The sequence below is a fragment of the Acanthopagrus latus genome, chromosome 16 (genome assembly GCF_904848185.1).
Source record: "Acanthopagrus latus isolate v.2019 chromosome 16, fAcaLat1.1, whole genome shotgun sequence".
NCBI classification, from domain to species: domain Eukaryota; kingdom Metazoa; phylum Chordata; class Actinopteri; order Spariformes; family Sparidae; genus Acanthopagrus; species Acanthopagrus latus.
The window spans coordinates 6,238,757-6,253,979 of record NC_051054.1 but is presented as its reverse complement, the minus strand read 5'-3'; the positions used below and the strand labels follow the sequence as shown (position 1 = coordinate 6,253,979).

General features: G+C 40.1%; 1 protein-coding gene across 5 annotated transcripts in view; it reads left to right on the top strand.

The window, feature by feature from the left end:
- The window catches only part of zgc:110158 (uncharacterized protein LOC553590 homolog), a 41,680-nt gene that overhangs the window by 13,922 nt on the left and 12,535 nt on the right, over positions 1-15,223 (top strand). For all 5 annotated transcript variants that reach the window (XM_037071107.1, XM_037071108.1, XM_037071106.1 and 2 more), the window contains exons 4-5: positions 28-112; positions 11,977-12,066. In XM_037071107.1, coding sequence (XP_036927002.1) covers positions 28-112; positions 11,977-12,066 — 175 coding nt within the window. The remainder of the gene's footprint in view (positions 1-27; positions 113-11,976; positions 12,067-15,223) is intronic.

Genomic DNA, 15,223 nt, shown 5'->3' with positions numbered 1-15,223 from the left:
TCCCAACACCCCCCTCCCCCATTTCAGTGTATTCTGGGATTTGTATTGTGCGGCTCCAGACCGAAGGGAGACATGCGAGCACTCCAGTGAGGCCAAGGCCTTCCATGACTATGTAAGTGACAGAAAAACACTCTTTACTCACTGTGGAATCAGGTGTTCGTTTCACCGTATGGCTGCTTGAAACGGGCATGTAAACACTGAATATTGTTTTACTCATGGGACAAAGAGGATGATGTGCATCTCGAAGACAAGGAATATACTCATTAGCAAACTTAGAATATTTTTCTCTGACTAGTAGAAATTCCAAAGCACTACAAACTCATTTGACGACACAAATGGTTATCTTGATGTCAAAATCCATACCACATATTTGTGTCATTTTGCCATATTTGTGTTATCAGGGAGTGGGGCTGTAACTAACACTTCTTTATGGATTAAACTACAAATTACTGTCTCAATTAGTAGATTAATTGGCTCAAATTGATGTGCTCAGATTCCCTTTGTCTTCTTACCAGTGCTCCAAAACCTGATGAGCTGTTGCATCAAACCAAATACTCCTAATCTCTGAAGTTGCATCAGATAATGAGAAGACAGTGTTGCACCAAATGGTTAACTTTGCAAAGGCAAAGAGTTCAGAAATAAACAAGCTCTGTGAACATGAAAATGAACAGAAACAACAAAATAAGTTAAGGAAGAGAAAAGAAGTGTGTTTGGTTGTTCTGAGGAACTTGTTGTGCATGTTATCAAGATCACATTTTGTTAAATGGAAGTTGTGCTGGTTCAAAGATGGTGACACTGAAAAGGACACACCAGCCAGCAGTTTTTTGTCTTCAGCTTCACAGAATTGCCTCAACTTCAGTCTTGAAGGTTGTATCTACAAAGGCTTGTATCTTTTGACTTAATATCAAAGAAATTATATATTTCCAATCCCTGGAGGTTTTGTATTGATAAAATGATTATTTCGATGCTTAGTCTTGGTGTCTAAGGACTGAGGATATTTTATACGTTACAGATTGTAAGATGGGTTGTGTTGGGATTTTTGTCTTTATCAATAAAATTAACTTGGAAAAGCTCAAAGGCAATCCAGGCACTGCAATTATAATACAGATTTGTCAAAATAGAAGGGATATACTAAATAACCTTTATTATAGTGGCTAACAATGGTTGTGTTTAGCTCTAATGGAGATCTAGTGACAAAAAAGCTGCCTTTTTTTTAACATGATTTAGCTACAATAATAAAAGCTTTTTAATATCAATCTTTTGTTATGAGTCTCTGGAGCCTTCTGTTATATTAAGTACTCTTTATCCCGATTTCCAAGAGCACTCATTGCAATTTTTTAGCTATGTAGTATTACATAGAGCAACCAGTTATCATTTTTCCTTGAGTGAAAAAATCATGAACAATGATTTATTCAAGATCGTGTAGGTTTAAGTGTTTTTTTTTTTGGTTGTTGTTTTGTGTGCATCCTTGAGGAATTATTTGCTTCCCTTGGGCGTTTGAAGGAGAAATTCTTCCTTTCCCTCGCCTTGCTGCTTTCTGAGGTCAGAGGTCAGCTATGAAACAGCCTTATTCCGAATGTGTAGGGATTCAGTGTCTTGCCCAAGGACACTTCAGCAGGTTAGCTGCTTGCTGTCAAAGGTCTCTTTCACAATAAAATCTTAACAACAACAACAGCTCCACCATACAGCCTAATAATACTGTAAACAACTGTCTTATTCTCCACTCAGAGGAGAAACTGTAACTGTATCCACTTGTGTGTAAATGTCATGTGTTGTGATTGACACTGTGCGTTCTCTCTGGCCAAGACAGTGTGGCAGTGTGTGTGTGCGTGCGTGCATGTGTGTGTGCTGTATAGTGTGGGGAGATAATGGAATAGAGTTCTAATCCGGTAATCCCAGCACTGGGCCGAGGCTAAGCCAGGGATTTATGTGTGTGTGCATGAGCGTGTGTGTCTGTGTATTTTTGGACGGGGGGCATCTTTGGCAACCAGCCCATAGAAGGAGGGTGGAGGGGCTCACACCCTCAGTGCCAGAGTGCCAGTTAACCGTGTGTGTGTGTATGTGTGTGTAAGACTGTACAAACCTAGATGGGTGTGCTACACGTTTTTTTTGCTGTCTGCTCCGAACAGTGATAAAGCGAAGAAGACGGGACCAGTTTAATTTTGGCTCCAGCCCCCTGAGGCTAGTCTCTGAGCACAGGTCCTTTCTACCGGTTTCAAAAGAACGAGCCGGGTGGAGGCATTGGGAAGGAAAAAAAAAAAAAAAAACAATATTTCACCTCACCTCAAAAGATTTTTTCAGTCTTTTGAGGATTGCTAGATTGCAGGCCAGCATTTAAGAGGCATTATCACAGTTCTCTGCTGGGTGCAGGAAAGGTTTACAGTTACAGCCAAGGCAACTTTCTTCCACAAGTCCTGACACTGGATATGAAAAGTAATGCAGGGACTGTTGGACTGTAGAAGTTCAGTGTCCAGTGTTGGGTTTCATGTGATTTCATTCATATCATTATTTTGATGTATTTGTTAATCATTTCTCTGTGACACATCACAAAATCTATACTTTATATTTCCATGACCAGATACAAAATGGACCGATTTAACAAAAGTAGTGCTGGTGCAGGTGCTTTTTATTTTCGTCAAGGAGGGACGCTTTCACTTTAACCCAAATTAAGGCTATACAATTGAGTAATCAAGTGCAACATTGAAACTGCAGAAGCTGACATTATTTGGAAAAGTTAGTTTTCTAACTAATTGTGAATCCTATTACAATACGTTTCAAATGAACCCCAACATGATTTTTTTTTTGTTTTGTTTTGTTTTTTTTTATTGTGCAGCTCCCATTCAAATCTAGCACAAATGTTGAACACATATCCAGATAATTGGTTAGAAAATGCAAATGAACATGCATGTCTGTACACTCCTGGTGTGTCTATGCAAATATGAGGAATAGGGCACATCTAGACAGAAATCTACTGGCACAAATGTTACAGTTGGCTGCCATTAAAGTTTTGCATGAGAAGGGAGTGCAAGATGCCGTAATTTAGAGTGCTAGTCAATCTTCAAATAGTGAAAAATAAGAGAGAATTACAGTATGAAAGTATAGAAACAGGCGCTAATGTATGTACAGTATTAAATCGGCTGCCAACACTGTGTCAGCCTGCAGTTAGGTTGTTGATGCTTTACTTTCTCTACACATCTGCCATCATTTATCACTTCTCTCACACTCCGACCCCTCTCTTCTTTACACCACTTTTCTTCTCCAACACCTCCACATCTGCATCTTACCTCCATTATACCTCCCTCTTCCCTCCCACCCTCTCTACTATATCTCTTACTCTCTCGTACCCCCCGCCCCCCAACTCATCTCACTCGCCTTATCGCTCACTCCCTCTCACTAACTCTCCTCCTCCTTTCCCGCTCTCCCTCCATCTCTTCAGTGACCCCCTCCTCCCTCACCACCACTACTACCTCTGCTCCCAAGAGAAGATTGATTGGCTAATCTAGCTGTTTACCCACAATGCCTAGTAGTGCCGAGGAGGAGAGGACAGCGTTAGACAACATGAAGACACGAGCGAGAGACAGTTTAGGTATTTGAAAATGGAGCTGAGTGGGCAAATGTCAAAGTGGTGAGAGAAGGGGGCAAATGGAAAATAGGCTTTGTCTTTTAATTTAAATGGAGTCATGACGTTTATGTGCGTTTTTAAATCCATAACACTAAAGGCAGCTTTATTTAACATTAAATAGGGCATTTAGGTATGGGCTAGTTTAGGAAAATAAGAACTTATATTTCGGTAAAATAATGCCTCCAATCCATTGAAAATTATACTTACTGTCTTTATACTTATTTTGAAGGGATTGAGACAACAGTGCAATATATATTAATTGTCTCAAGTATGCAGCAATCTCATCTGCCTCTCTGAATCCACCTTTTCCAGGCACTAACAGTAGCACAAAGCACTGGAAACCTTTCCTGTGTACATTTCAGGGTTTTTCAGTACCTTCTGATGTCCTTACAGGATGGTGTCATTTTAGTTTTTCCTTTGCCTTAAAAGCTCATGAAATATTTACACCCAGCTGTATTAGTTACAGTTAACGGCTCTCTGTTATGCTGCAGGTTTGGTTTACCCACCAGAAGTCAGTTTTCAGTTTTTGGACAAGTCCATTGAGACTGGCTCCCTTCACTTACATTATCCATCTGATGTTCCTTTAAAGCCAAAATAATCCTAATCACTTTTGAATCAAAAGAAGCTCATTGCTCCCAAAAGATGGTTGCATGCATTCAGCCTTAATCTCTGTTCTGCCTCTTCTCTCTACCAGCAGTTTCAATGTGCTGTAATAAAAAAATAAAGAAAAATGGTGACAAGAGCTCCATTAAACTTGATAATTAGCTGCGTGATAAAGTTGGGAAATACTGCGATACACATGTTGAACAGCCTGATGTGTTAGAGGAGTGAAGGCAGCAGTTTGTCGCTTTTGTGTTGAAACCTGGGAAGGAATGTGAAACTGCAGCGGAACAGATGACTGTAGCTTCACACTGTTTTCCATCCCTCTTGCATTTCCCACAAAGTTATTGAGTTATATAGGTGATATTCTCTAAAGTTCACACTGGTGCAAAAAGTTTGACTAGCAGATACTAGTACAATTTTCTGAATCATTTATGAGGCAGGAGAGCACTCGTGGATTTTTTTGGCCAATTCTGCGCCACAGCAGGTCATTTGGTCATCTTTTGATTAATCATTTTTGGTTGAACTTACCCTTTTTTCAAACATTCAAACAGTCCAGTTTCACTGACTTGTGGAGGGGGCAACATTTAATTGACTTGTCAACCAATTGCATACATTCATACTTTGATATGACTAAACTCCTGCATGACAACAAACGTGTAGGTGGAGTAGAAAGGGAAGTGTTTAGAGTTCTGATTAGGATTGAAAGTTGTCCAGGTAGCAAAATATTGAAAGTTTCATGTGTTTAGAAGGTAGGGTACCATTTTTTTATGTACATTTTAACAAGGAAAATGGCAACGTCAGCGTTTTATGTTCAAGTGTTGATACCAGAGTGTGGAGAAGATCTCCCGTTGTAGCCGAAGTGATATTCTGGTTCACAGTTGTTCTCCATATTCTTGTCTTTTGCCTTCTCTGCCTTCCCTCTGGAGTGTTGGCTAAGTGGATGTTGTGTCTGCAGCATGTATTAGTGCTGTCATCCGGTGGTGTGTATGCATGTGTGTTAGCCTGTGCACGAGTCCGCCCGTCTGGTTCAGCACCGCTACCTTGGCAGCGGCGTTTGGGGAAGCGTGTGTGTGTGTGTGTGTGTGTTCGGTGTGTGTGTGTGTGTGTGTGTGTGTGTGTGTGTGTGTGTGTGTGTGTGTGTTCGGTGTGTGTTCGGTGTGTGTTCGGTGTGCCAGTTTAGAGGACCAGCTGGGCTTTCAGAGATTGTGTGTGTGAGTGCATTTGTTTGTCAGACGTGACGGTGAGAGTAGCAGCCGTATCCTGTTGCTCCAGAGCGAAACACACTTGTTTTGACTGGGCTGATAAATTAGCTAGATCGCCACAGTCAGCTATTTTTCCTCCACACTCTCCTCTCACTCTCTTTTCCATCCTTACTCCTTCACCTCCTCCTCCCCCCTCTTACTCTCCCTCTCTCTGTGCGCTAAGGACAGCAGGTCAAGGAGACAGTGATGAGGTACATATCAGTGTGAACCAGAATGTAGATTAGTACCCACTCCAGGCAGGGACACACATAAATACAGACACACACACGGATACGTTGCCCATCCTTTCCTACCTCTCCCTTCTCTCCATCCGCTGTTTATGTCTCTGTCTTTATCCCTGTGAAAGGTATCAGGCGGAGGTCAATAATGTGTTGAGCACTATTGATCTGTCCGGTAGGTCCTATGGGTGAGGGAGAGAAAGGGAGAGGGAAATGGAGAGGGAGGGATCAATGCTATTCTGTATAGCCCATCTACATACTGTACTGTAGCAGCCAATCAGATCATTAGTCTTTTGTTCTCTGATAGATTATTCATCAACGTTGTAGGTTTGTACTAAAACGGGAAAGCAAACACAACATGGTGTCCTCACAGGGAGCCACCATGTCATTGTTTGAATATTGGTGCCACAGGGAGGTGGATATCATTCATTACATGACAGAAGCGGGGTTAATGTTAACATGAATCAAAGGTTGTTGCTTTATGTTAGCTGTCTGCAGCTTTTTTTTGCCTGAAGCGAGATCTAAACCTGCTTCCTGCAAACTAAACTAGATAAGCTCCCTCAGACCTGGAAGGAATATATTCAAATACATTTTTTCTGGCGATTCTTGATTATATAGATTATTCTGCTTGGTTGTTCATGTTTAATTGTTTGGCCTATAACATGTCAGAAAGTTTGTAGCCCAGGGTGAAATCTTCAGATGATGATCCCAAACCCAAAGATATTCTGAGTATTATCCTATAAAGATCTTTTTCTGTAAGAGAATAGTGTTACCTGGGGACCTCTAGTAATTTGTAATGACTGCAGAAGATGTCTATGATCTTAATCCAATGCAAATCTGCCATGTGTGGTATTTACAAACACAGAGGTTATGTGATAATATTACACACATGCAAACTTCACTTGTGATTCTGGGTTGTGTTTTTCTTTGACATCAGAAAACGACTCAAGTCAGACAGAACCAGTATAAAATCTGAACTGCATTAACATTTAAAATGCATGACAGAAAAGTTCAGGAGTAACAAAAGGTTGGTCCTAACTGAGTGCAACCACAAAGCATCTTTTACTTGATCTAAATGAGCTGCGAATGTTTATAACGCATACCGTGAGTGAGCAAATGAACTCTAAACTATATTTTAAAATGTGACTGCTAAAGAAGAGACACTCTGCTTCTGGTGGTGTTACACAGAGCCTTGGCCTCATAACCAGGAGAGAATGTCCTTAAATATGATTTAAAATACTGTGTTTGCTTATCCTGTGCAAATGTGTCGCACACAACACTAACAAGGTCCCCTGGTAATACTAGTCCAAAACAAATAGGGCTTAAGACGACTTAAAGCAGGTAATCTTTTATTTTGCAAAGCTGGAACCAGTTCATTTGTGGCAGATAAATTGATTAACAAAATTATCGCCAAATGATTTTATTTCAGGTCTGTCAACTAATGTAATGATTAATTACCAGGAGATGTTTTATTCATTTAACTGTCTTTATTTAAATGTGTTTGTTGATGGAGGACACATGGTCCCTAGCCAGATTTGAACATTGTGGCTACATGCTATGGCCACCAGGAGAGCAGATGAAGGTTTAAGTCTGATGTGTTATTCCAAAAAGTAGAAATGGGAAATGGGATTCCAGTCAAACCATGAAGTGCACATGGTCAGATGACACGATCTGCTCCATCTTCGTTTTATTCAGCTTTTTATGTTATGGCAAATAAAATCATAATTCAAAGCCAATTCAAGCTGTTTAAGTTTCAGAAACACCAAATAGTTCAAATAGGTTTTTCTCAATCTAGAGACCCAATCTGCCGAACCTTAAATGTCATATTATGCAGTAGAATAATGCTGAAGTTAGCAGTTCTCCATCCAAACCTACCAAAGCAAAATGAGCTACAGTTCAGGTTTGGTAGTCAGGATACAGTTTTACTGATAGTCAGGTAACACAAACTGCAGACGTGGCTCCAGGATGCTTTGACGTTGTGTTTGTGTAGCGCTGCCGAGGAAGGCCATTAAAATATAGTTCACAGTTTAAACAGTGTAAATATTCCCAGACATTTGAAAATGTGTCCCGTGGGTTTTGTTGAACTTTTCAGCCAACTTCAATGAAAGAAATGTATTCTTCCTCTTCTCCTTCCCGCTGCATGTCAGGCATTAAAGCGCTTTCAAGTTGTGCTTCCTTTGCACACTCATTCATTTACAGACTTTCCTCTCCATACATTCACCCTAAAAATGAATAATTCAACTCTACTACAAAAAGACATGTTCATTATATCAACTAATTAGTGCAGCACTAATGTCTGCTTGGGATTGTTCAGTCGTCTTGTTTCTTTGCATAAAGGTGTGCTTTTGTTGTCTCCTTACCTGCCTGTGTGTTCTGTCTGCATCATTGTTTACCTGCGACAGTGTCAACAAGACAAATTCCTGTAGATTTACTTTCTTGGCGAATCCAGTTATTCTGATTCAAGGAGGCAGGCTTGTCACACGGCTTCCTGACAGTCTGCCACTTCTGAGCGTCGAGCTGAAATGGAAAGGTAGATATAGGCAGCACTGTGTGCGCCACTACAAAAACTAGAAAAGCGCTGTTGGATCCTTTCGTATTTCCCCAGGCCAGTTGGTTTTAATAAAGACCAACTGCATACTAAATCTACCTTTGCTGCTGGCAATGGTGCGCACTTTCTGCCTGCACGTTCAATTTCAATTAACAAATTGTGAAATGCACAAGCAGATAGTCGATCATTAATAGTCGATAACAATATTTTGTCCAGGTGATAGATTGTGAGCACAAATCTTTCTCCCTTTAACATTTTCTTCATCTCTTTTTCTGACTCACTCTTGTATCTTCTAACTCACTCTCTCACTCCTCTATCTCACTCTCTCTCTCCTGCATCTTCTTATTCTCTCTCTCTCTCTCTCTCTCTCTCTCTCTCTCTCTCTCTCTCTCTCTCTCTCTCTCTCTCTCTCTCTCTCTCTCTCTCTCTCTCTCTCTCTCTCTCTCTCTCTCTCTCTCTCTCTCTCTCTCTCTCTCTCTCTCTCTCTCTCTCTCTCTCTCTCTCTCTGCGCTCCTGGAGCGGGGGATGCCAGGGGGACAGAGTGCAGATAGGACCTGTCTCCATAGCAACAGCTTCTGCAAGCTGCTGACACCCTACTGGGGGGGCTGAGGGGAGGAGAGGTTGTGATGGGGAGGAATAGTACAGGGGTTGGGGCACAGGGAAAGGTGTGCGTGTTCATGTTCGTGTGTGTGTGTGCGTGCATGCACCAATGCCCGGGAAAAATAAGTGAAGGGGGTCACGGAGAGGAGAAGAGATGGAGAGAAAAGTGTGCAGAAGAAGAGAAGTGAGGGAGATGGATGAGAGGGAGGGAGGGAGAATTGAGGAGGAGAGAAAGAGGCAGCCGACCCTGCTTCTTCCCCAGGGACTCAGTGGCCTGCTCATGTTCACTAGCAGAATTAGCATAAAGATGGGGGGAGGTGTGTGTGTGTGTGTGTGTGTGTGTGTGTGTGTGTGTGTGTGTGTGTGTGTGTGATTCTTCAGTTAATGTGTGTGTTGGTTTCTGATAGTCCAGAGAAGAAGGGCAGCGACTGTATTTGTGTACATGCATGTAATTGTTAGCATGCGTTGTTGTCCAAGCACACCGAATGTGTCACATGGATATAGTGTGTTAGTTAGATGTGCATGCTGGTGGAAAGTGTGTGTGTGTGTGTGTGTGTGTGTGTGTTTGTGAGTGTGACTCTCTCCCTCCCTCCCCTGGGTCTTAAACCCCCTCCCCGTTCTGGTCCTGTAGCCTGCGGTTCCCTCCTGTCTGCCTCTCTGTACTGAAGGGCCGCACTTTATGAGCCTGTGATGCAACTCTTTGTGTGTCTGTGTGTATGTGTGTGATGCACGCTCATGTGTTTGCGTGCATTTGTGTGTTTGTTCCGGCGTGCTTATGTAAGCACTCTGAACACGCGTCTCCATCTATGTGTGTTGACAAGAATACAGTTATATCATATTTAACTCCCGGGCTGAATCATTCACCCCCTCTCCTCTATCCTAGATTCTAGTTTTGTTTTTCCATATTGTTTGACGGACGTTAAGGAGACTGTAAACAGTAGTGTTGTTGTGGTGAGGTACATAATAGGTAAACTTGCACCAGGTTTAAGCAGTTTGCTATGTATTATACCTTTTAGGTTGATACCATGAAACTGTGATATTCTTTGACATTAATGGGCTCTATGTAAGAATTTGTTCTCATTTACTTTTTTCGGCCACATTTGAGCAGATTATAAAGTACGCTGAAAGATGAGACCTTTGTTGTCTTTCTCCGTTGCCCACACAAGCCTGCGGACATTAGTTGACGTTGTTTAATGCTGCTGGATTGTGTCCTAAATATGTTCACTTTATGCACATTCTTGGGTGCCTCGCCTCAGTGTCTCTCTCCAGTCCGCTAACAGATCAATGGTAGCTAACCTTCAGAATTGGACTCTGCAAACGTAAACTTACAACTGGCCAGCACAACACAGAAGTTCCACAGAGCACCTTTAATATATCTAACAATACAGAATCAAATTTAATACATATATTCATTGAATAACAGCCCACTTTATTTTTTATTTGATCCAAATACTGGAAGACCTGATTGAAAAAAACTTGACGCAATTGGAAAGAAGACACACTTTTACCACATAATAATCTTTGGTTGAGTATGTTGTTATGTTAATCCTTGTGTTTAAGGACAAACCCGCAGATACCATTTGTGTCTTCATCTGAGTCAAACAATACAGAGTCTAACATCCTTGTAAATAACCTCCCAGAGTTGCAAGCTAGGAGGGGGCAATCAGCTACATGTGGGCTGTTGGCAATTAGATACATTGTAAATAATAAAATTCTCCAAAAACTAAATGACTATGAATAGCAAAAATAAATACACATGCCACAATAATAGAAAAACGTGTGTCCTTTTAGATAACCTCCCCTCATCAGGACACAATTCAGCACAGGCTGGAAAAATAGGGAGGAAATGATAAACTACATGCAAGTAGGTTTCACACTTAGAACTAGTAAATTTGTCAGAAAATTGAGCACCAACAATAATTACAAAAACCACAGTGATGGTTGTTAAGCAGAAGTGACATGGCTTTCGTACAGACCCAAGAATTTAGAGTTGGTTTGTATTGCAGCCTTCTTCAGTGGCAATCTAGTACCCAATAATAGGTTAGAAAAACACTACAAACTCAACTTATTTGCTGATGACTTGTTACTGTCTGTGTATAGTTTAAATAATTTGATCTTATTCAGAATTATGATGAAATAAAGTTATCATAGATAATTATAGAAATGAAGCTATGAGGATATAAATCAGGGAAAGAAAATCCAATCATGCCAGTTATAAAAAATGCATGAGTGTATTTCTAGACAGGCCTTTTAATGAGTTAGAGGAGAGGAAGATATGCAAGCTCTTATTGCAGTGTTCTATACTTATTTTTAATATTTAAGATTGTGACAACAAAATACAAGCATTAGAAATGATGTTAAACCTGAAAAAGTAAAATTAATAAATGAGAATTAATCCCAAACCATAATAACGGAAAAAGTTTGTCGGTCATGGGTCGACATTTGACTTCTATAGATACTACTATGCACCAATAAGAAAACTTTTTTAGAGATTACAAATGGTACTTGTGATCATTTTTGATTATTGAATTGACACTAAGTTTACTGTTTCACTGCACTGATGTCTTCTCAGACAAAGTTTATTGTTAAACCATAAAATATTTAGCCTTCATTACATATCTCAGTGTTTGATAACATTTGGGTGTGTATATCAGCCTGGTCAGTTAAGAACAATTGCATACACAGCAGTGTGAACAGTGGTGAAGGTCAGAGGACTGCTGCAAGTTTTCTCTGTATACAGTTTTTAATCAATGAAACTTTATGAATGTTTGTCCCAGAGACCTGACTCTTCTAGAACATAAGAAATAACATTTTGGTGGAAATTCTCATTTTAACTTTTCCTCTGTAAGTTCACTGAGGATATGCCTTCCCCTCTCTCTACCACAGAGACGAGGAAACAGTTCAAATTTCTTAAGACACATTTCTGAATTAAGATTAAACTTTAGATGAGGTTGGGGGGGCAGGAGTCTGCTCTGATTGCAGATGCAGACACTGCCCCCTGTAGTAATTTGTTGGCTAATGCATCATGTACATAAATAATACTGTAGAGCAGTAAAAGAGACATACAGTATTTACAGTATCACTCAGAACACCACATTTAATCACCTTGTTTTTGTGTTTCAGAGCGCAGCAGCAGCGCCCAGCCCAGTGATGGGCAACATGCCCCCGAATGACGCCATGCCAGGCGGTCCCATGCCCCCAGGCTTCTTCCAGGTATGTTGTACCCTCTGTCACTATCCTGTTCACTCTTCCATCTCTTCATCACTATGAATACACTCTTATCTCTCTACGTCTGTCTGCTGGTCATCCATCTCTGACACTTCAAACACAGGTCGTATAAATTCTAGGCAATATTTACATGTTCCTTGCATTCTACCTGCAGCACAGGAAAAGGCTGTCTTGCATCTCAAACACTGTCTATTTCAAGGTAGTTTTAAAGAAGAGAACACCTCTAACTACGCAACTCTTCAATTAAAAACAAAATTAGAGTAATCTCTTTTGCTGTCAAAACAGCTCTTTAAAGGAAAAGCTAACAGGAGAAGTTCAGACAAAATAATAGAGCCAACCTGGTATCAGCAGGCAATGGTGTAACTTTGTGTTAAACTGCTGGGGACATCAGGGCTCAGATGGAAAAAAACATTATTCAACATACAGTATGTGATTTTAGGCAATGTAATGAGGGAATTGTATGAGGTCAGGGCAGATAATTATGACTGGGGGAAAAATTGCATAATGGAACATCAAAATTCATTTAATCTCATTTGTAAACTGGTGCAAGCTATTTTTTAAGCACATTTTTAATGCTTTCAAAAAGTGATGTGCACAAAACTGGTCATTTCAAAAGGTAGTGGGGACATGTCCTCAGCATTCCTGGTGTGATAATGTTTGTTATACATTTATGTAAAACAAATCAGATATAATCACGATAAATGATATTAACGCCTCTCCCTTTGCATCAACACATACAACACTATGAAATAAGAAAATAATCTTAAATAAGAGCTTTTAAATTAGGATTGAGTTGCAAAAAGAAAACAGGAAATCCTTCAACATTTTTGGCACCTGTACTGTCACTGGTTCGGTTCCCCTCACTCTAAACTCTAGGGGGCTAGCAGGTGAGAAATAACAGTAATAACTGTGATAAATTGTAATTAATATTTAAAATGCAGTCAGAGCAGTTTCTCTCAGGCGAAGAATCACACAGCTGTTTAATATCCGATATTGAAAAATACTGCATATGAAGGTAAATATTGCCATATTCAATCAGATCCCAGTAGTCATGAAGTCCTTCACTCTGAAATCAGTCGTCGAGTTTGATCAGATGACACCACAAATTCCAACTCTGCCACTTATTTTTCCTCTTACACCCACCAGAGCCTCTGATGTTCATTCATCTGTGGTTTGCTTTTCGGCCGTTTCGTGATTCAACCATCCCGTTTTCATCCTCTCCTCTCCTCTCCATTCCCCCGTCTCCATCTCCGTCCCCGACCTGTCCCAGCTCTGTGAAGGGAAAGGTTTTAGTGTGGGAGATGGCTGTCTGAAGAGTGAAGAGAACGACACACACACAGATACATGTACAAACACACGCAGGCGCACACTTTCACAAATAAACACACACACGTCCTCGGTGAGGCAGCGGTGTGATGGACAGCACTGGCATTTGGCAGGAGGCACGATAAGGTGGTGGAGAAGAGTAGGAGCGAGAAAGCGAGTGACACGTTGGATAGAGAGAGAGGGAATGATGGTGAGAGGAAGAAGAGAGGGAAATGTGAAAGATCATTGGCCCAGTGTTTGTTTCTGTGGCTACCTACCACTCCATTGTTTGCTTGCTGAGAACGAGGCAATGTGCTGAGAGGGTGGTGGTGGTGGGGGATTAGTGAGAGTACGACTGTGAATACGCAAAGGGAAAGGGTGGGGGGAGAGAGGGTGAGGAGAGATGCATGGAAGTGCTATTTATAACATTGGTGGGGGAGTGTGGCGAGGGTTTGTGTGTGCATGTTGCGTTCAAGGGACCTTATTGTAATGGGAAAGATTTGATTGGTTGCTGCAATTATGGTTTCTGCTCTTTGTGTCATGCATTAGTTTGGAATTTCTGACTTGGATACGAAACCTTGAAAAGTATGAATATTCAGCACAACAGGGGAAAAAATGACACAAAACTGAAATTATGAAATTTTAGATTTTTATTAAGACAAATGTAATAAAGCTAAAACATGAAACATGAAATTGCAAAAATACTAAAGTAAACATTAGATATTACATCTCTTTTTTAGAGACAATACATTTTCCTCCCCTTCAAATCAGGCCTTTAAAATAATTTGTGTAATCAACTGGTTGTTTTATACTTTCAGAATCCAGATGTAGCCACATAGAAACATTTTTGACAGTACCTTTCATGATACAACTGTAATAAATATAATCTAAACACATTAAGCAAGGTGACAGTGAGAGGGACGAGCAAACCAAAACATAATTGATCTATTTATGTGTAAAATTTGGGTGTACTTTGTGCTCGTTACAGTGTACAATATTTGCCTTCTCCACCATTATGTAATTATATCTTTCAGAGAGGAAATTGATGTTTGTTTATTTGACAATTATCTTTATATATTACACTTGGGGAATGTGATTACTCTTGAAGATGGGTTTTCATTTTATAAAACAGTTTGCCTGATGAAGGCGTCACACATTTGGTCTATAATGTACCGGAATATAACCATAATAAAAAGGTGATGTCTTTAAATGTCTTGACCACCAGTTCAATATCCAATTTACTAAATTTACCATCATTTAGTCCCCCAAAACAGCAAATAATCACAGTTCAGAAACTAACAAATAACAATTCATAGTTAATCAGTTAATCTACCTCTCAAATATCTGATCTATTAATCTTGTATCAGATCTAAATAATGTTAGAAAATTGTGACTCTCCATTTTTCAACATTATTTATGAAGATTGAATACAGTTTCTTTGTCTATTCTGTTATCATGAAGTTCAGTTTTTACACTTACATCAATTAAACCATCTGTATTTAGCCTCACAGAAATCCCTGGCGTCTCGTTACCTTACATAAAAAAGAAATCCTAACGAGTTCCTCACAGTGTGGTGTACAGCTTTCAACATTAGGATGAAAAGAGCGCTGAAATAAGATCAGTAAACTAGCAGCAGATACCCTAAGCTGAGGTATTTGAATTGGTATCTGGGGAGAAAAAAGGTTGGTGCATCAGTACAATCAGCTGATGTTTGTTACAATTCAGACTGGATTAGAGCTGCAACGATTAGTTGATTAATCAATAAGCCAGTAACTTGCAGGGGTTTTTTTCCAAGCAAAATTTAGAATATTTGATGGTTTCAGCTTCACAAATATGA